The 23,325-nt window shown below is 30.0% G+C and overlaps 1 protein-coding gene across 4 annotated transcripts in view; it reads right to left on the bottom strand.

Moving 5' to 3' along the window:
* Positions 1-21,175, bottom strand: part of LOC107436381 (BCL9 domain-containing protein legless) — a 131,972-nt gene extending 110,797 nt beyond the window's left edge. The window contains exon 1 of one of the 4 annotated variants that reach the window (XM_043038870.2): positions 20,597-21,175. In XM_043038870.2, coding sequence (XP_042894804.1) covers positions 20,597-20,621 — 25 coding nt within the window. In that variant the 5' untranslated portion in view covers positions 20,622-21,175. Of the gene's footprint in view, positions 1-20,198; positions 20,445-20,596 lie in introns of those variants that run through there. The other 3 variants (XM_071187697.1, XM_071187698.1, XM_043038871.2) reach the window with 3 other exon arrangements.
* Positions 21,176-23,325: the final 2,150 nt, after the last annotated feature.

The raw sequence follows: 23,325 nt of genomic DNA on the forward strand, positions 1-23,325 counted from the left end.
AATAGGGTCCGTTATTNGTTATTAAAATTATAGTTAACTATCAGATCTTAATTTCACTAACAAAGACGCTCAGTATTATATTTATTTTAGCTTAAAAGTGACTCATCCTGTCACAAGTAATAAATGAGTCATTTGAAGCCATATCAATCACTTTTGGCTCAACACCCTTTGATTAAAGTTAAATTTGGTGTTATGCATATGATAAAGTAATTCTTGAAATACAACTTAGTATACAACAATGTATACAACTTGAACAGTTTTCAAATTAAAAATCTAAAAATTAATGGAATTACTTAATTTATCATGTGTATCCATTACATCAATTTTCATTAAAATCGTAAGGGGGTCGGTCCAAAGAGATCTATCTAAGGTGAACAGATTTTGAGCCTGAGCTGCAATACTTTTTCCATGCCTAATCGTTTTACTAAAAAATATTTGTAAGCTGTTGGTCAATTAATTGTTCCTTTTGTTGATTTTTATTATTAACTTTTATTAAAATTTTCAGTGGCGTGCCAACCAGGGGGTTAAACAATGCTCCACCTGAAATTTAGACACTCGTGAAAATAAAGTCAAGTAAAATTAGTAACTTTAGAAAAACAATTTTTAATTTTTCAAATAGAAACATTTATACTCCTTTGAAATTTAAGTGTAGGGGGAATTATGTGCTTCGCCCCTTCTGATATTCAGATTTTCGCCAAAAGAAAGTCAAGGATAATTGGTAATTTTAGAGAAGAAAAAGCTATTCCTTCTCAATTTTGAAGTTATTCTCAAGTAAGAAAACTTTACTTTGTTTTGAAGTTAAATTGAAGGGGCGAATAATGTGCCTTTTGACAGTTGGGAAAATAAAGTCAAAGTGGAATATATAGATATTCAACGTTGACTCTTATTTTCTAGGCAGAACACCTTATTTTCTTCTGAAATTGTAATGAAGAGGAGCGAACAAAGTGTTTCGCCGCTTCTGAAATTTTGACCCACTGAAAATAAAGTGCAGTAAAGTCCAGTAATCAAAAAAAATGATCAACTTTAAAGCTATTTCCCAAATAGAAAACTTTATTTTTCCCTCAGACCGAAAAATTTAATTCACCCTTTCTGAAATTTAGACATTTGTGAAAATAAAGTAAAGTAAAATTGATAATTTAAAAAAGAAATTTTTTTTTTCAACTTTGAAGCTATTTACCTCATCGAATAGTTTATTTTCTTCTGAATGTAAAGTGAGGGGACAAAAAAATGAGCTTTGCATCTTCTGAAATTTAGACGTTAGAAAATTAAGTAAGTCAAGTAAAATTGGTAATTTTAGAAAGAAAAAAAAAATTTTTAATCCAAGTAAAATTGTCAATCTCAGTAAATTTAGTAATCATAGTAATTTGTGAAAAAAGTCAAGTAAAATTGGCAATTTTAGAGAAGAAAAAAAAAGAACTATATTTTATTCTTCAATTTCGAAACCAAAATTCAGCTTCGCAAGTCCTGAACCCTGCCTGTAGCAGAATTTTTCGAGCTATCTGCGACAAAACTCTCTGGCTCTAATACCTTTCTGCAAGATGATTTTAATAATAGCAAACATATATGTTGTTAATTAAAAATAACAAAAGAGCTAATTTTTTTTTTAAAAAAAAAACAGCGCTTAAAATAAATATATATTTTTTTCATTTGAACATGTAATAATTTTTCATTCTAATATTATGGGTGATATTCTTGCATTTTGATGGAGAGGAAGGGAACTAACAAATCATTTCCTTCTTCGCATTTTGTAAATAATCATCACAATAAAAAAAATAATTAAAGATCATAAAATCCGTAGTAGTAATTGCCGAAAAAAGATCGACGACGAAATAATGCGAATCGGTCTCCTCAAATGCTTGTTTCATTTCGAGATTAGATTGTTGAAATAAACATCGTATAAATAATATTGGACATAAAAACTATGGGGAATTCAATAGCAATAACAGCTAAAAATTCCAAAGAATTATTGCTTTAAAACGTAAATATTCAAATGCACTATTCGAATTTTCCATATTGTTTGAAATATATCGGTATATTTAAAATAATAGTGAAAATCAATATCAATAACTGCCGAAAACACAATCGAAACATTACATCGATGTACGATTCTATCGGAATAAATTTGACGCGTAAAAAAGTGATTATCTAAATGCATGATTTAAATATTACGTGTAAATTTCTGTAGAGAAGAAGAAAAAAAAAATTTCTTTTTTATTTATTTCTTTCTGCAAGAACTCTGCAGCGTTCTGCGAAAATATAGCCGTGTTGCTGCGCTACTGCCACGGGGCTTCTGAAATTTAAATATTCACGAAAATTAAGTAAAAATAGTAATCTTAGGGCGAAAAAAAGATTTCAATATTGAAGCTATTTTGAAAAACAGAATCCAATTTTAAAAAATAGAAAATTTTTTTCTTCTTAAATTGAAGTGAGGGGGCGAAAATTCGCATCTCAGATTTCAAATTCACATCTGAGACTACGCATCTTCTGAAATTCAGGTATTCACGAAAATAAAGGCAAATAAAATTAGTTATTTTAAAAAGAATTCTTTTTTTCTCAATTTTGGTAAATTTAAATTCAAGTGAAATTGGTTATTTTAGAATTTTTTTTTTTAACTTAGAAGCTATTTTCCAAATAGAAAACTATTTTCCTCTGAAATTTAATTGAGGGGGTGGGTGGTTTATGTGCTTCCCCTCTTCGGAAACTTAAAGTAAAATAGAATCTGTAATTTCAGAAAAAGAAACTACTTTTTTTCACCTAGTAGCTGTTTTCCACATAGAAAACTCCCCCCCCCAGACAAAAACTTCTGCTTTGTTTCAATTTCCCTTTCTACAAATTACAACTTTTAAGAAACATTTTTTAAAACCAAAATACATCAGGAAAAAAGAAATAAAGCTGCATAAAATACTAAAACAAGTGTTTAGAAAACTAATAGCCCCTCATTTTCCCTTCCCTGGATAGAGATATAAATTGAATCCCTCACTGATAAATAGATATATTTTAAAGCATCTTTTGACTTACAACCTCTTTCTTCATACCACCCACAGAGACAAACCCACAGTTATCTGAAAAAATAGATACCTCATTTTACATTGCAATTTATATTTATAAAATTATTAAGACCTTTAAATTTTAATGTTTATGTTTTTAAACAACTTTGTTTTCATTCAAAAATGAAATGAAACCTTAAATTTTATTTTAAAAAATCGCATTTAATTTAATAAAAAAACTGGAAACATTGTTTCGTTGAGAATTATTGAAAATATATTATCATTACCACATTTATTATTAAGTATGTTATCACGTTTTAAGAAAGTCTTGGGTAAAAATTCGATTCCTCAGAAACTATTTGATCGATCTTTCTCAAATTTTGTGTTTTGCCATGTAAAATTAGATACTTTAAAATAATGTAAAAATTTGTATACCTCACAATTCAAATATTTTCGGCTATTATTAAATAAAATAAAAAATGATTGAATTCATAGATTGAAATAAATTTTTGTCGAGAAATAGTCTTTGGGGGAACGAACTTTACAATTATATGCAAAAATTTTCAATTTGCTTAAAAAGTTTTCAAGGCGAAATACGCAAAAAATAACCAAACATTAAGGAGTCCAAACTTAGGACTGCTCTCCTAACCTAACTATGGGGACCCACCCTCTTTCCCAGATTTCGGCTATATTGGGAGGGGGGTCAGAAAACCGAATTCGTAAAAAAAAGGGCATGTTCATTCAGAGAAAGTACGTTTTTGTGCCCGATTTCCTAACTTAAAATACCGTCTGCACTAAATGATTGGAATATATTCGAGGTCCCTCCCTCGAACTATTGAGCCCGAGAACGTGATGATCCGATCATTAGGTCAAACGTTATTCAAAGTGGTCAGTTTCTTTCCTTTTTGGGGGAGGGCACACTGTTTACAACTAGTTATAATTTCAAAAAAACGATAAATGTTTGTTTAAATGAGTTAAATTTTTCAACCAATCGATTTAAGGGTTTAATTAAATTACTATAAATGTTTAGTACAGTTATTAAAATAAATTTCTTAGTTACATGTTATTTTATTATGTTATAATAGCTTTAGTACGTCTACTTTCTAGACTATGCAGCTCAGCATCAATCGAAAGAATAGTTTCGAATTTCGGTCTTAATCATACAAAACTGAAAAATGAACTTGGAGTACTGAGGTCTTCATAAATATTTTTCGTAATCGCATGCTTCTAGAATAAAAAAGTTCAAATTAGTATTAAATGAAAATTGATTTTAAGTACTATAATGAATAAAATGACTGTTAAATAATTTTCTATAAATTGTTTTTTATTCTCAATAATTAAACAAATTATCGAATTGGATGAATTTAAATTTTCATTTATAATTATTTAATATTCTCTTCAAAATTTGGGTTTCTTCAAAACAAAAAGAGTTTAATGTAAAAATAAATCAAAAACATGATTGATCACTAGTAATATTTTATGTATGTTTACTTATAAATGCTTCATATTTCATGAGATATGGCAAAATGCACACTAAGTAAAATAAACATTAAGGGATCCAATTTTTTAACCAATTTCCTGAACAAATTATTGGGACTAATATTTGCCTGATTGCAGCTACCTCCTACATAAACGTAAACGTCAGAAATTTGAAATCGTCGGAAAAAAAGTTATGCTTATTTAGAGAAAGTACATTTTTGTGCATGATTTCGTAACTTAAAATATTGTAAGCACTTATTGATTAGCATATTTGAAGCTACCCCCTCAAACCATTAAAATTCAGTCTTAAAATATGAAGATTCGATCATTAAATCAAAAGAAATTCAGGGTAGTCAGTTTTTCTTTGGTCACTGTACTGCTTGCATTCCATAAATGAAGCAGGAGTGCAGAAAATTTTCCCCAATATTTCCTCAAAACAATTTTTTTGTGTCCAAATTTCCACCCATTTTTTATTTTTATTAATATAGCTCAACTTTGTTTTCGGATTTTTTTTTTTCTCTTCTTTTTGTAATTACATGAAGCATGCAATTCCAAAAAAGGAAAGAGGGAAAGGAATGGAATTAAATGAAATGGGATAAAAAAAATTTATTTGAATAATGAATAATATGATTGTTGAGTATTTTTTTATTAAGCTAATCGTTTTTGCATTTTTATTTACAATAATTTAACAAATTTACAGATTGGGTAAAGTTTAATTTTATACATTTTCTTTATATAATTATTTAATATTTTCTACACCAAAATTTGGGTTTTTGACGATTGTCAAAACAAATAAAAAGTTTAATATCAAAATAATTGAAGAACATAAGTGTCACTTGTAATTTTATGTATGTTTATTTATAAATACTTCTTAATTATAATACGCTAATAATTATCCTTACATTGAAATTGTGCGTTTTTGACACCTGTCTAAAACTATGTCAAAAAAGGGGTTTTTAACATAAAGGATAAAACCATAGTTAAAAACGAGTTAAACCGTCAACTGTCAAAAACTTGCTAACTCTGCCTTGGGAACATGGGTGAAATTTGCTTACATAAAATTTCACCCATGCCAACCAATATTTTTTATATAAAAGGGGAGAGTGTTTACTTAAAGCAATGAAAAAGACGATTGATTACATTTCCATCATTGGACCATTAGGAGAATAATTTGCAGTAAATGCAATCTTAAAACTTTCTTTTAGTTTCATCTTATTCAGTCTTAAAGTTTATTAAAAAGATTGAAATCCTTTAAAATACTAAGAACTTGCACTCTTGATGGATATCAGAAATTTTTAGCCGAATCAATTAAAATTTAGAAATTTGGCATAATTATTAGAAATAATTAAAACATACACATTTGATAAGGGTCATTCCACACTATTTTAATTGAGGTGTTGATGTTCAACCAAAAATGGATAATTTAAAAGAAAAAAATTATAATTCCAAAAATGATGCCAGATTAGAGGGTCCTTAAAAATATGACCAGGGGTCTGTTTAGAAAAAATTTGGGTCCATTAACGGACCCTCCACAAAATATCTTTTCATAAAACGGACCCTTCACAAATTCGTTTATCTTATCTTCATTATTGTTTTGTTAATTAAATAAACCATTCCGGGGGGGGGGTTAAAGACTGTTCCAGACAAATGAAGTTTCCTTAAGTTTTAAATTCCAAAATGTAGTATTCTAAGAAAATATTTCTACTTTTACAAACATTGTGTGCGCATTCTTATTAATATTAAATTTAAATTTTTTTGTGAATAAATAATTGATCAATTTATATTCATTCATAAAATTAATTAATAGAATATTATGTAAAATAAAAATTAATTTCTGGCAATTTTTTAAATAAAATATTATAAATTTAAGAATTTTTTAAGTTAACTTAATGCGTAACACATTAAAAGTGATACATTACTAAGTTGTGTTATTTAAAATACGTCAATTGAAATTATTAAAAATGAGAGCGATTTTGTTTCAATTATTCGTCTGAAATGAATATTCTGTGTTGAGCAGTATAGGCTAAATACCAAATATTTGTACGTTGCATCTCTAATGTAGTAGCAGCAACTGTTGAGCAGAATCTATGTACAATTCAAAAACTTGAAAAGGTTTTTAGCAATTTTTGCAATAACAGGACCCTATTTGCACAAATTCACAAAAGCGGACCCTGGTTGAAAGAATGTGACTTAACGCTTATTTTATATTCACAAATTATGAATAGTTTTTTCACAATTTTACAAAAACAGGACCTTTCACAAAATGTCTGGACAGACCCCTGATGACATAATATATTCTAATTATATGACATAATATATTCTAATTATAATATAATAGAAACACTATCCTTTATAAAAAATATATAAATTTTATGTATTAATTAAATTTCACATATGAATATAGGTTTCTGACATTTCCGACATTTTTGACAGTGAGGTTTTTGACGTGACGGTTTAAACCATGGTTTAAACTGTCAAAAACTGTCACATGTCAAAAACCTGCCAACCCTGAGCTTTTAGTTAAATTCATGTTTCTTAAAAAGTCTCTCTTCTTTACTGTTGCTAGCTCAATAGCCAAAATTAAACAATAAAATTTGAACTATGATAAATAATTGTCACTAAATTATACCCCTTTATCAAAAAGCATGACTTTGTGATAAGGGGAGGAAGGAGGTTAAAAATATTCATAAAAATTTAACATCATTTATGGACAGCATTAAATTTAGAGTAATGTGGCTGACAGAGTACAAAATAGGTACTAAAATTTTTTTATTAATTCTAAGTGAGAAAAAAAAGACACATTTCAACATTAAACTATAAAATGTCCACTATTGACATTAACTAAATAAAATTCTTTTAGAAACATGTTTGTGACAAACTATTTAATTGAATGGCAAATTTCATTTGAAATTTAGAGAAAAAACTACATTTGTGAAGGCACTAACGATGTCTGTTACAACAAATCTTTACTAAAAAAATAAAATATGTAAAAAAAAGAAAGGCTTCTAGCTCAAATTAAAAATATTTAGCAAAAGATTTTAATCTTTTAAAGAAAAAACAACATTGAAATAAAAATTTACGAAACACAGTACAATATATATTCTATATACACACACAAATGTGGCAAAATGCTCCATTACTAAAACAGCGAATTGGCCCGCTTTCGAAGCCTTATTTTTCCAGGAAAAATCCAATTGTACTCTAGTATAAGCAATTTTTTCATGAAAAAAAACTGAATTTCACCAAAAGATAGCGTGCTATTTCAAATATATTTTAGATGCAAACTTACTAAATATAAGAATAAGATATAATATATATACTCAAAGAATATTGCTTGATTATTACCAAAAGGATTAATAAAAGATATAGTTAGAATAACTATACTAGTCATTCTCTGTCAATAAAAGTATAATGAATTGCAGAATGATGAATTTACTGAAATTATTCAATGTAAAATGTAAAACATAATGTGATTGGTCTTAAATTATAAATAAACACATAATTTTCTTGAAAGCATTTCTATAAGCATTGAATATATTCACGAAATGAAATGTACTTATCTCTTTGTAGCACACAGTATATTCATTTTTTTTAAATACATGAATTCTTTATACATTTTACATTGTAAAAAAAATTAACAACTTTTATCTTATTGTGCTTCCCACTTTTGAAATCACTGAAAAAAGATAAGTTTGAAACCAAAGTTAGCTTGTTTTTAAAATAGACAGTTTTATCTGGTTTAAACAGTCATGTCAAAAACGCATATTTTGGTGTAAGAATAGCTGTTAGCTATTACAAATATGAAGCATTTTTGAATAAACATACATATAAAATTACAAGCGATCAATCAATTATTTTTATATTTAACTCTCTTTTTGTTTTGAATATTATTGTCAAAATCCCAAATTTAGGCCGAGAAACTATTAAATAGTTATAAATAAAAATATAAAATTTTAACTTATCAAAGTAGTTTCTTTAATTATTGAAAGTAAAAATACAAAATCAATTAACGCTCAATCACCTTATTCATTGTACGTTATTTCGTTTAATCCCATTTTAACTCCTCCTTTGCCAGAAGCATGTGATTTACAAAAAAGCCCTTTGTACTCCATTTTTCAGTTTTGCACGAATAAGATGGAAATTCGAAACTATTATTTCGAGTGATGCTCAGCTGCCTAGACAAGAATGTACACGTATTAAAACTATTATAACATTCTAAATTAACATGCAATTAAGAAATTTATTCTAATAACTGTATTCAATATTGATAGTAACTTACTTAAACCCTTTGAATGGTTTGGAAAAAAAATTAACTCGTTCAAACAAACGGAGTTACCAAATTTGTTTTTGCTTAGACTAGAGGTTTGTTTAAAGACCTATCTACTGCGGTTGATTTTCCGATCAAATGATCAAATGCTTCTTAATGGACTTCAGATGTTCAAACATCTTTAAACAATTCATCAAAGGTCCTCTTCTTTGGCCAAAAGAGTTTCTTCACCTCTTTTCTGAGTCTATGATACTCCTCTGCACTATTTCTTGCGTTTGCTTGTATCATATGTTTATACGCAACATTCTTTTTATCATTAGCAATGGCACAATCAACATCATACCAATCCTTCACTGTTTCTCAGTTACTTTACCAATCAAGGTATTAGCAGCGTTACAGATAGTGTCTTTTATAAGTTCCCATTTATTTTTCACAGTACAGTCACAATTCATTATATTCAACTGTTCCTTTACGTTTCCGTTATATTCAAGTCTTATTCTTTCATTTTCAAGTTTATCACAGTCATACTCTCACAACGTCTCTCGCTTGAACTTTTTTGCGTTAAATAATCTTGATCTGACTTTAGCACTAATCAAAAAGGGATCTGAATCCACATTAGCCCCACGAGAAGTTCTCACGTCCATCAAGTCTTACTAATGTCTTGCGTCAATTAGTACGTGATCAATTTGAGTAGTATAAGTGCCATATGGGGAAGGCCAAGAAGCTTTATGAATATTTATACGTTGAAAGGACGTGCTTCTTATAATCAAATTATGCGAAGTGGCAAAATCAATTAATTTGTGTCCATTATCATTGTATTATGTAAACTAAATCATCCAGTTACATATGTAAATTTCCCTTCTCTACCAATTTCAGCATTTAGATCCTCCAAAAATAATTTTTATTTTTACACAGGGAGCGTAGCCAAATTATTCAACAAAAAATAAGCACCTTTTAAGCACTTTTCAAGCACTCAAAAAATATTTTTAAGCACTTTAAAAAAATAAAACTAGGCATGGTTGGAAAGTTTTTGACAATTGACGGTTTTATCTTGTTTTAACCGTCATGTCAAAAAAAAACCTTTTGGCATTGTTTTTGACAATTATCAAAAATCATTAAATTTAGAATCATGTAAAATGAATGCCGTTTTCATACGCTACGGACTGCCAATACGCCAAAATAGATTGGGGTTGAATTAATTGTGAAAACGTTGAATAGAACAATGTGAACTGTGTCTTTTTGCATAAATCGAAGCGAAAATCAACATAGTAAACAGGGGTCTGTTTAGAAGAAATTTGGGTCCGTTAACGGACCCTTCACAAAATATTTTAACTTGAAAACGGACCCTTCACAAAATGATTTTTCTTTTAATCGGACCCTTCACAAATTTGTTTATCTTCATTATTATTTTGTTAATCGAATAAACCCTTTCCAGGGCAGAAAACAAGAAAGATTGATGTAAACGAATGGAGTTTTGTCTTCGGCAGACGATTCTTCCATTATTCGTCCGAAATTAATATTCTGCGTTCAGCAGTATAGGCTAAATACCAAATATTTGTATACTGCATCTCTAATTTAGAAGCAGCAATTGTTGTTTATTTTTTAAAATTTAATTTTTTTTAATTACAATTTCACAGTGTTGAGATTATCTTGTATGTCTATACAATTTAAAAACTCCTTGAAAAAATTTTATTTTTGCAATAAACGGACCCTATTTGCACAAATTCATAAAAGCGGACCCTGGTTGAAAGAATGTGAGTAATTTTTTCACAATTTCACGAAAAACGGACCTTTCACAAAATGTCTGGACAGACCCCTGGTAAAGGAAAAATCTCATTTTGAAAAAGGGAAAATTAAGCACTTTTTCAAAACACTCAATGAAAGAAGCACCTTTAAAGGTTTTTAAAAAACGAAAATTGAAAATAAGCACCTTTAAGGGCTTCTAAAAAACGGAAATCGAAAATAAGCACCTTTAAGCACTTTTCAAAAAAGCTACGCACCTTGTTACATAATATTTTGGACAACTGTAGAAAATTTTGCCTAAATTTTCACAGAAAATTGCCTTTCTTCCTCTGTTTTCTACAGTATAAGAACAGATAATACTGAAATTAAAAACTTTCCCTTAATTCTAGTCTTATTCTTTTGCTTACGATAAAGACAGTGCCCTCAATAGGTTTTTTGGGCTGACAACTGTAAAGAACACTACCATTCCATTTATTCAATGTTCCATTGCCAATCCATCCAACCTCGCGAATGGCAATCAATTCAATATTACATTGTTCTATCAGTTCTAACAGCAAATGCAAAGCCTTAGCTCTATAGAGAGACAGAATGTTCCAGCTACCAATTCTCATATCCAAATCGTTTCCATGAAGTTACCCAGGATTTTTTTTCAAAGGATTTCGTAATAAGAAGTTTATACAGGAGAGAGGTGTCAACCTTATGCCCAGCCCCAAACCTGCAGCGCCAGTCCCCTGATATAATCCCCCAGGGGCAAGGTGTCCGGTTATACCCCCAGACACTGGGTACCCATTTTAGTCGCCCTTTACGACATGCATGAGCTGCATTGGGACTTTTCACTTTAAAGGAAATTATTAGTAGGTTTTTCGGCGTGATTTCACATATTTTCATTACGATGTTATTAGGACACAAAAATTTCCAAAAGCCCACTTAAATAATCATTTTTAGACGTGCACTGTGTTTTCCAGTTTGATCATAAATCCAAGTGACGTTTAGATAGTTTTTTGTCATTTATAACTATTAATTTTTAAGGGGTTTATAAATTCTCGATTAAATTATTATATTACGACTCGTGAGTTATAAATCGCGCATTTAATTAATCACTTCTTGCCATACTCAGTTTGCGCCGATAGCATTGTAAATTTTAAAACCATTTTTTGGCAGTTTCTACGATGCATTCTCATGTTTTAAAAATTCTGATTTTTATTATGACATGCGAATTTTAAATCAGCGCTCTTTACTAATTTCAACGCAAATTTAATCATTTTTTTACATTTATTGCAATACTTTTTTTCGTGATTTTTACGATCCCGTTACTTTGAGTATGATGTTAATACGACACACAAATTTAAAAAACCACTATTTGATACAATTTACTTGTACATATTTCATGGTAAATATAAGTTATTTCTTCGTTTCGGTAGTTGGTATCATGCATTTGGGTGCGGTATTTAGAGTACCGATATTTAACATATTATTGCACCATGAAAAATTCGAAAACTTGAGGCAAAGGAGTTTTTAAACGGCTTACTGCTTGAAATTTATTGTTTTAGCTTTCTTTTTAGCTTATGTGATTTTTTAGGAAGAAACTAAAAAGAAAACGTTTATTATTTAAACTCTTAAAACTTATAATAATTCAAAAAGTAGAAATAATATCTGAAAAATAATAGTAAATAAATATTGAATTTTATTCTGCACTATAATCGATTTGTTTAAACATTATAAAGTTTCCTTAATAAAAATATTAAATACAAATTTATGTCACTCTATAAAATTAATAATAACGTATAACGCTAAAAACTTTCTTCTTTTTTTTTTGCACTTTCATTCTATAAGCTCAACAGTTTTTTTGGGGGGGTTAGAATTTATACTCCCCCCCCCTCCAATATTTCATATATATAATAAATTATTGCAAAAAACGGAAGGAGTTTTTTTTTTAAAGAAAAAAGGGTAAAATTATTTAATTTTCTGCAAATATGTTAACTGATAAAAAAAAAAAGTTAAGAGTTTAGTACACTAATGTTAGCATAAAAAGTATCATATTTGCCGCCAACATGACTAAATATGCGTGCGGCTCTTTGTTAATCTACTTGCTGTGCAAGTGGCCCTTCACTCAAAAAGGTTGTGCACCCCAAAGCATTATAATAATAATTAATATTACATGGGTAATTGTAACATGAAGTGAAAAAAACCTAAAAATTTTATACGCAAAAACTAGATATCAATCTATATTCCATACATGTTTTATATTTAAATTTTTTAAACTAAGATTTATAATTAAATTACCTACCAATTAAGCATATCACACCTTTATAGTAATTCTTTTAAGAAAAATCTTAGCTCTTAGTCAAGCGATATTTGATTTTAAAATTGCATGAATATGAATCGCGATATTGAATTTTAAAAATGAGAAAATATAAATCACAAAATTAAATTTATAGATCGCGTGCATACGCATCACGATACATCATATTTACATCGCGTGCATACGAATCACGATACATCATATTTACATCGCGTGAATACGAATCACGGTGCATCATTTTTAGAACACGTGAATACGAATAAGGAAATTGGATTTTAAACTTACGTGAATACAAATCACGTAATTTGGTTCTAAAAAAGCGTGAATACGAATCACGATATTGATTTTAAAAACTCGTAAATACAAATAGCAATATTGGATTTTTAAATTGCGTGAATACGAATTAAAACGAGTAGCTTTTAAATCAGGTAAATACGAAAATCGTAGTAGTAGAATACGATTCGCGATATCAGAGGATTCCGAAGCATTTCCAAATATCCCAAACAGCGAAAATCCGTCAAACCATAGAAATCAAATTGGTAAATCTCCGCCTATAGTCCGACGTCTCGGTAACTGGGCATTTATATTTTATAACCGTCGTTGAACAGCCGACCCAATTTTTGCGTCTCCGACTATGTTCAACGCCGTAGCCTTGTAATCTTGAAACCAATCCAGAAGACAAGGGAATTCCTGGATAAAGTATTGGGAGAAATTCGCCTTCGTGGAGGACTCTATGGAGCTAACCCGCATTTGCGTTACATGGAGAGGAAAATCACGAAAACCTCCCACGGTTAGCCTGGCAGCAAGGGGACTCTAACCCATGTTCCGTCTACCACTGAGGACGTTTCACGTCAGCACTATGGTCGGTGCAAGCCAGATGCTTATCATATCAACCGGTCATCGCTGGCATTCGAGCCCGGTTCACCCCATTGGAAGGCGAACGCTCTATCCCCTGAGCCATAGCGGCTCTGGTAACGGGATTTGGCGAAAATTTAGAAATTGAAATTTTAGATTACAGAATTCCGTGTAAATTTAGACGTATTCCAAGATTTTGAGTCCGCTCACCACTATTGGTCTTTGAGAAGCGGGGAATTTCATGAAATTTGCGGAAAAATCGCATGTTCCTAGACACGGAAGGATGATACAAAAACCCCGGGATTTTGGGTTACACCTGGAACGCAATCACCCCTGATATTATTCAAAAACTGCAGTTATATTTATTTTTTTTTAAAAATCCTTTGTGAAAAAAGAAAGAAGTCTCGCAGAAAGTTAATACAAACAAAATATATTTACTCCTTAATTTAACGTACTGTTTTTTTCCGGCTGACAACATTTAACGCCTTTGGAAAAAATTTCTTCGTGTGTAGGACCGTACAACCTTTTTGAGAGAAGGGCCACTTGCACATCAAATCAAGTAACGAAAAGCAGCACGCGTATTTCAACACGTTGACGGCAAATATAGCAGTATTTATTCTAACATTAGTGTTCAAAGCACTAACTTTTTTACCACTAGACTAAGTAAACTAAGAAAGATATTTGTACAAAAATAAATGCTTTTAATTAATAGAATTCATTCAAGAATGAAAAAACTAATACGGTTTTTATAAAAAAAAATCCATCTTTATCAAATAGATCTATCGAAAATAAATATTAATAAAATAAAAAAATGAATAAATATTGAAGAAAATAATTTTTTTATCATATCACGCAGTACAAAAGTTCAACAAAAAACTGCAATGCTCACAGAATGAAAGTATAAAAAAAACTAACACTTATTAAGTAATACAAATTCAAATTTAATATTTTAATTCAAGAAAATTTATACGGCTTAAACAAGAGCCTAAAATAAAAACAAAATATCTTTCAATAAAAGATTCAATACTTATTAAGAAATATACTCCAGATATATATTCTTTTTTTTTTAAATTATTAGACATTTTATATAGTAAATGTTTTCGTTATTCTCTTTAAAAAAAAACACTTCAGCAGCAAAAAATTGAAATCAAGATTACGAAGTATGAGCAGTTCAAAAATGCCTCCACTTTCTGAATTTCTCACGTTGCAATAATATTGTGCATTAAAATTAGGGATGTCACAAGTATTCGGCCCTTTAGGCAAAAATTCAGTTGGTCGAATGATCGGCAGAATATTTGACATAGTAATTTTCGGATTTTTTTTTTATTATTATGAAGCTTACTTTTTTTTTCGAATTTGTACTAGATGTAATAAAGAATAATTTAATTCTATTATTACTATATTAGATATAGTGTATTATTAGAAATAGTTTTTAAGTATATTTGTTAAGTTCTAAAATTCATGTGCAAATGGAGACAAATGGAAAAAAGAAACTTGAAGAATTGTGAATAATTAGATCAAAACTCTTCAAACTTTGTTATAATAGTTTTATTAATTATAGCCGATTTGTCATTTAGTAAGACACTCTCAGTTCTTAAAATTGAGAACGATTTTTCTTTTTTTTTACCATTTCTATTATTTTTTTGTTTTTATAATGAGTGTTAAGGCAACGTTTCAGATAAAATATTCCTTTTTTGTGATTTTTTTCCTGTAATATAGATAACCGGTAACATAGAAAACTGAATTTCAAAGTTAAAGTTTTATTATAGGAACTAAGAACATTGTGTTTTTTTTTTTTTNTTTTTTTTTTTTTTTTTTTTTTTTTTTGTAATTATCTTTTCTTTAAATCAGTATTTTCATTATCATGACGTAAAAGCGCTTCTATTAGATTTTATTCCTCACTTTTTCTTAAAAATATGGTAATTGGAAAACTACCATGTTCAGCTTTTAAATTATTTTTCGAAAATTAAGATTAGATTTCTATATTCTCTGTTTTGCTTTCGCATATAATCTTTCGTTTTTATGATACAGCGGCATTTTTAAGAGCTTTCTGACAGGCTATATTTTTCAATGTTATGTNCTTCTATTAGACTTTATTCCTCACTTTTTCTTAAAAATATGGTAATTGGAAAACTACCATGTTCAGCTTTTAAATTATTTTTCGAAAATTAAGATTAGATTTCTATATTCTCTGTTTTGCTTTCGTATATAATCTTTCGTTTTTATGATACAGCGGCATTTTTAAGAGCTTTCTGACAGGCTATATTTTTCAATGTTATGTGCTGTTTTAAGCTGCTAAAAAAATGCCGTTATCTGGCTCTGTATATATGGTATTCGGCCGATTTTTCTGCTGAATATCCGGTATTCGACCAAATCACAATTCATCACCACATACGACCAAATCACATTTGTCACCAAAAACAAGATTGAAAAACAACTTCGATATACAATAAAGTTATACCGAAATAAAATTGTATCAAAAAGTAATTATATAAATGCGCAATCAGAAATTTGCGTGCCGTAATAACATTGCAGTTAAAATAAAGGGATCGTCATAATCACGTGGAAAAATATAGAAATAATTACAATTGTTGTTGTTGTTGTTACTTTACGTCGCACTAGAGCTGCACAATGGGCTATTGGCGATGGTCTGGGAAACATCCCGGAGGATGATCCGAAGACATGCCATCACAATTTTGATCCTCTGAGGAAGGGATGGCCACCCCCGCTTCGGTAGCCCGACGACCTGTGCGCGAAGTCGAGCACTTTACGGTAGCACAGTTTAACGAGGACCAATACCGCACACCCTCGGTCCCTACGCAGACTGAGGAAATAATTACAAGAAAAAAAGATGTAAAATTACTTAAATTTACAATGAAATTAGCACAGTTAAAGCGCTTTTAAAATTGGAATTTCCTAATAAACATAACGGAATTATCTATTAAAACTACGTGGAAATAACTGAATAACTGCCGAAAAAAATTTAAAAAGAAAAAATTGCAAAAAAATAATGAAGAAAAAAAATCACTCTAATTTACCACGAAATCAGCATAAATATAGTGCTTCAAAAAGTGATTATTTAATTGGGCGTATTGAAACCCGTCCGTCGTAATAATATCATAATAAAAATACGGGATTTTCGAAATCAGGTAGAAAAGCGAAAGTCACCGCTAAAAAATTGTCTAGATTTACGATAACATCAACTCAAAACGAGTAAAAAAGTGATTTAATGGCGAGATTCAACTTCAAAATTTATAATAATATCGTATTAAAAATATACTTAAATGTGCGATTTGAAACTCACGTGTGGTAATAATAACGTGAAAATACGGGATTTCCAAATCACGTAGATAAGCGTCTAAATAACTGTTTTATAAAATATCATTTAGATTTACGAGAAAAAGAATTTTTAAAAAAAAGCGTGCGAAAAAGTGATTATTTAAGTGTGGGATTCAATTTCGAGATTCATAATATCATATTAAAAATATAAAGATTTTCAAAACTATGTGAAAATACAATCCCTAGCAACAATTTTACCTTGGGCTCAATATGGGCCCTATATGAACATAAACTGAGGAACCAAGATTGGGATGTCAAGATTCTTAAATATTGGTCCTCTATAGATCCAATATCGGTCTATATAGGGGCAATATTGGCTGAATAATGAACCTAAAATATCAGAAGAACCTGACAATACTATTGAAGGCCGATATAGGTTGTAAAATATCGGGGGAAGATGTCACTTCTATATAGGTTCAATATCTGAAAATAACACGTCTTTGATCCTTATTGAGCAAAGATTCGTGAATATTGGTCCCATGAGGACCAAAGTTATTTTGCTGCTAGGGATGTAATAACTGCCACATAATAACCTGGGATTTATGATGAAACCGAAAGATATGAATCACATCAAAATTTCCGGAAGAAAGATCGAAACGCCAATTAGATTTATGATGAAATCAGTAAATACAAACCTAGTTAAAAAATTACCACTGAAATTACTATATAATCTGCAAAAATTTAGCGTGTCCAGGGGTGATTGTGGGCCCAACTCAAAAATCTTGAGTTAAATCATTCAAAAAATTCATATCTTCATAAATTTAAATCATTGAAATATTCAAAACATGATATTTATTCTAAATGTATTATAAGCAGCATAATTTAAATGAATAATTATGTGTAAGTTTATTTTTATCTCTAATCACATTTATTATTCTACCAGAAAAAATATTTACAAATGAATTAAAAATATTGGAAATATTAAAAATATTGAATGAACGAAAAATATTTACAATTTCCAGAGCACCATCACCAGTGCGTGCCAAAGAGTGATGACTCAAAAGTGAGATTTAAAATTTTCAAATTTTTTTTATTTTCATCAGGTTTAGAAACTTCTGCAACAGGTTGCGCACCCCTATTTTAGTGGTATCTAAATTTTTGTTTAATGTATTACTTTTTGTTTTGTAAATTAGATTTAAAGTAAAATACAACACCACAACATGTAAATGATTCAAAAGTTCATATGAAACAGCACTTAGTTCTAGCTCTCATGTGGTAACATTTAAAAAATCCTGGCAAAATCAGCAAAATTTCTGAAATTTTTAATTTTTAAAAGATTCACCACTCAATAAATTGTTTAGCAAAGAACATACTAGCTGACAGACTGGCCGACGGCCTCTGAGGTGACATCAAAAGTCGAAAAATTGCAATTTTTGCAACTTAATATTATTTAACATTTTCTATTATTATTAGTTATAATGTAGCATTATTGCAACATATATATAAAATAAATTAGTACTTACAATAATTAACATAGCATTTCAAAGTACTCAGAGTTCAGAAGATATAAAAAAAAGCGGTAGGAAACATCGTTTTAAAGATTCATTTGAAAGAAACAAATGTGTGTTTTCTCTTTTTCACCATGTAGTGTTTAAGCAAATTTATAATTGCTATTATGCACGGCTATTTTTTAAAAATTTATTCTTAAATTTTCTGCCAACCATGCTGTCAGAATTAACTTTAATCTTTGTTCATGATTTATTCTTTTCAAAAATGCACCTTTTAAACCAGGCAACTAAATACAATTAAATAACATCTTCTTTCACATTCATTTAGAAATACTTATATCTCTCATGTACTTTATCAAATTCTTATAATCCAAATAATTTACGCAATAAGTGTAATGTTCATTCATATTGCACATAATTTGTGTTCAAGGCAGTAATGTAGATTTTATCTTTTTTTTGATCATGCACTTTCTTTTCAGATATATAGTTCACTAAGAAAAATTTTGGTTGCAAAACTGATTATTGAAACATGTTACATTTCAAAATAAATTCCTTTTTAAGATTTACAAATACTAAGTTACATTTCAAAAAAATATACTAATCATTTCAAAGAGCAATTGGTTTGTGAATTAAAGAAAATTGCTACAGCACAAGAAGGCCCCATTTGAACAAAACAAAAATATTTTTTTTGGGGGGGGGATGCCCCTTCGCAAACCCAGTTTTATACTTTATGTGGTGACCTGCCAACTACAAATGAACACTGCCAGTCCGGTATCCCCCAGCAAAGAAAAACACAAAAACTTATGCTTTGTTTTCTCGTTTTGATTATTCGCTGAATTTTACATACATATATTAATGATCTGCTTATGTTATTATCGTTGCTTGTTTAACTATATGATATTTATTATTATTCAAAACTGTTTATTATATAAATTTTATTAAAAGTAGTACATGTTTTTCTCAAAAACCGTACCTCCACAAACAGGTGACCCAGACGTGATATGAACTCGTCTACACCAAAAGTTATGCCCACTTTCATTAATGGTTCTCATTGAACAGTTGACTTGCTATTTCTAACTGCATCATTGCCCTCCTCGCGTTAAAGCTTCTTAGTCTCTCACATAACGGGATCCTGCATACACTCAACTGGAATGCTAAAGCCACACAGAACAGTGAATTTAATACAGCTCTAGCGACAAACGCTCGGAAACTTAAACTTAATACAGCTTCACAAGCACTCAAAATCTAGCAAACTTAATACAGCTCTCCCAATCTTTCGGAAATAAGGCAACCAGTAGCATCCCTTCATCGAATATGATTCCTGATAAAATTCTGGGGGGTGAGTATTGTGTCAAAACTAACACTACAATTATAATCATCATTTCACTAGTACATAAGACATACTATTTCTATTCAATATTAAGGTACCTTTTGAATGATGAAGGTTGACCTCCTCCCAATTTTATATACAAACAAAAATTAATTATCTGTTACTTTCATTGCTTGTCTATATATTATTATCCAAAACTGTTTATTTTATAAATTTTATTAAGAGTAACATGCTTACTTATTTCTCTCAAAAATCGTACTTCCACACTTTAAAATGAATGCATACTGTGAGTATTTAGAGGTCCACTAAACAAACAATTTGCTTTTCTTACACTCTGAAAGTAAAATCACTAATAGGCGAAATAATATAAACATTGTCAGCTCTAAGATAAAAATTACATTTTCTTTCCTTTTTTTTTTACATTGAACCAAATAAAACGCATACTTACACAACAATATAAACATAAATTGTTACTACAAAGCAATGAAAAGCGCTTACGAACCCTTCATTTAAAAAATAAACACTATTGACCGGATGTAAACAAAAGGTGAACAATATTATGTAATCAAATCTTTTAAGAATAACTTTTAAAAATATTATCAGTTTTTAATGCTAATGAAATTTGAGATTATTGTTTCAAAATCTTGTTAAGAAAAAGTGAGATTTCTCCTTATTAATAGTTTCCTCACACATTGCTACAGGGTTAACATAATTCTTTTCAGGACCCCTTTCCCTACCCCCTATCGCCTGAGACAAAAATAAAGCGAGTTTCCAAACATGCTGATATACTAAAGGATAGGATTAGGAAGGTTCAAAGAGAGAAATACACTATTTGTTTTCACTTACCTTGTGATTTTGGCTTCCTTGGCATTTTCTAAATAGTTCACCTCCAAACTTTTGACATTCTTGCCTGCATTTTAGCCAAAGCCTCCATGATGAATATGTCATGTTGAGGCCATGTGATCCGAAATCCAAGCTTGATTGGCCCACTGCGAATCTACACTGAACGGCGGTAAGAATCGTATTCCACTATAGCACCTCAACACACTGATTAGTAAACAAGAAAGAAATAAACACTGGTACGAAAGAAAACTATCATCATTTAGCGAAAAGATAAAGTATCCCTCTAAGACATTGTTAACTAAAGCACAACGAACAAGTTTTGAGAGTTCTCTTCTGCTCGTTTCAGCCTAAGGCTACGACTGTGCCCATTTCAACGGACGGGGGAGAGAGGGAAACGACCTCCGACAGGGTTGCCAGCTCCTTGTTATATTTGTTGCCAAATCCAGCTGATTATCCAAACACAAAGTGATAAAGCGACCTTCACATATGGTATGCTTTCACCAAGCTTTGCGCATGCGCAAAGCTACCACGTCGTCATCGTTGCCAAAAGCTATTTACGCCGCGGACTGACGCCGATTTTTCGGCTAAAAACCGAACTTTCATCTGCTACTTTATGCAAGAGATAGACCAATAGGAGGTTAGGAAGAGGAGTTCGCGTTTTAACCAGATACAATCGAACATGATATGTTTTTTATTTCCTAAACATACTTGTTTACTATTATCTGGTAACTATGATATATTTTCATAAATGCTTTCTTTATTAAAGGATTTTCCTTTGGAAAAATTTTATTATTTTTAAGTTCCATTACTTTTTTGTAACGTTAAACAGGAAGCAAATTTCAGAATTTATTTTCTTTTTTAAAACTTTTTGATTTTGAAAAAGTGTTAAAAAAAATTTTTTTCCAATTCAAATTGTGGGCAAATTTAACAAAAAATTAATAAATAAAATAGAGATATTAAACTGTAAAAGGTTTTAAATCCGCAACCAATTTTCTGCATTTTTCAGCACTTTTTTGGTGCACGTTTTAGCATTAATTATAAATATTTGTTATTTAGTTTCAAATAAAAAAAAAATACATCTTTATTTTCTACACCTTCCTTTCCGCATTTTTTGTGTTTATTTTTTTATTTCGATTATAAATTTTAGTTCACTGATATATTAATCTCGCTCGTTTGGTAATTAATTGAATATAAACTTTGTTCGTCCTCTACTGTAAACTTCAAATATGCATATGATTCTTTTATTTCAAATTTTCATTAAGTTAATAACCAAAATCGTTTGCATTGGTGACTTACATTTAATATTTGTAAAAGCAGATGTTCATTTAAATAAAACAGAAAGTTATGTCCCCATAAGCGATTAACAGTTATTTAATACTTCTGTGTCTGATTGGTTGTTCATTTACAAACGTATACGAATGTCTGAAGGGGCTCGGCCTAGCACAGCTGAAATCTAGTGGAAAAGTTTGCTTTCTACTTCAGTCTGAAGATATATGTGATAGCCGCTTTACAATATTCATTTAGTTCCCTTAATGAAAGTATGTATAAACGAATTCGGAAAGAAAATAGTACATAAAAGCAGATCCCTTAAGAAAATTTAAGATATTTTTGAGCTGTTGAGGTATATCCCAAGTAGCACCTAATATTAGATAACCAGCAGAAAAACAGAAAATCTAACTTGCACAACTTTCTAATATTAGGAAGATACAAAGGGTGGCTTTTTTCTCTGCATTATACAACGTTAGATTCTATACAAACTAATATTATCTAGCATTCACCTTAATATAATTTTTTATTGGTTTTTATGCTATATAATATTAGATTCTACAGTTTCTGTTAATATCTTGCTTCGTTTTCTTATTTTTGGAAAAAGTAAGCGGAAGATTTGGATGTTAGTTGAATAATTGGGTAATATAATTTTATTTAATTTTCTGTATCGTTGTGAAGCAGTAGAACATAGAACAATAGTTTATAATGTCATTCCATGCATTATTTACTTAGCAATACTTCGCGAGCAGGTCGTCGGGCTATTGAAGCGGGGGTGCCATCCCCTCAGCAGAGGATCAAAATTGTGATGGCATGTCGTCGGATCATCCTCCGGGATGTTTCCCAGACAATCGCCAATAGCCCATTATGCAGCTCTAGTGCGACGTAAATTAACAACAACAACTTAGCAATACAGAAATATTAAATAAAATTGTATAAACGAATTCTGCTACCATCCATTTTCCTCCCACTTACTCCAAAGTATATCTGTGTTCAGCTGTTTTAAGCGACAATGAATGAATTTCGGAAAAGTCTGGGTTTTGGATTGTATTATCGATCTTCTTGCTTCGAGTTATCATAGATGGGTACTCTTAGGGAAAAAAAAGAAAAAAAAACTCAATTAGAAAACTGACATGTCATAGAAGGATTGCCGAATCGGGTTTGGTACGAAATGGCCGAAATTCAGAGAACATTGAAATCCGTTAAAATCTCATCACCGATGAAATATCCGACAATGAATGAATTTCGGAAAAGTCTGGGTTTTGGCTTGTATTATCGATTTCTTGCTTCGAATTATCATAGATTTTTGCTCTTGGGAAAATGACCTGAATCGGAAAACTCGTATTTCGCTGCAAAATTTGCCGAGTCGGACCTGAGACAAAATCGCGATATGGACGAAACTCTGATAATGCCGTAATATATTTAAATCTCATCAACGATAAACATCCGGCAAAATAGGAATTTCG

Source organism: Parasteatoda tepidariorum, chromosome X1 (genome assembly GCF_043381705.1).
Source record: "Parasteatoda tepidariorum isolate YZ-2023 chromosome X1, CAS_Ptep_4.0, whole genome shotgun sequence".
NCBI classification, from domain to species: domain Eukaryota; kingdom Metazoa; phylum Arthropoda; class Arachnida; order Araneae; family Theridiidae; genus Parasteatoda; species Parasteatoda tepidariorum.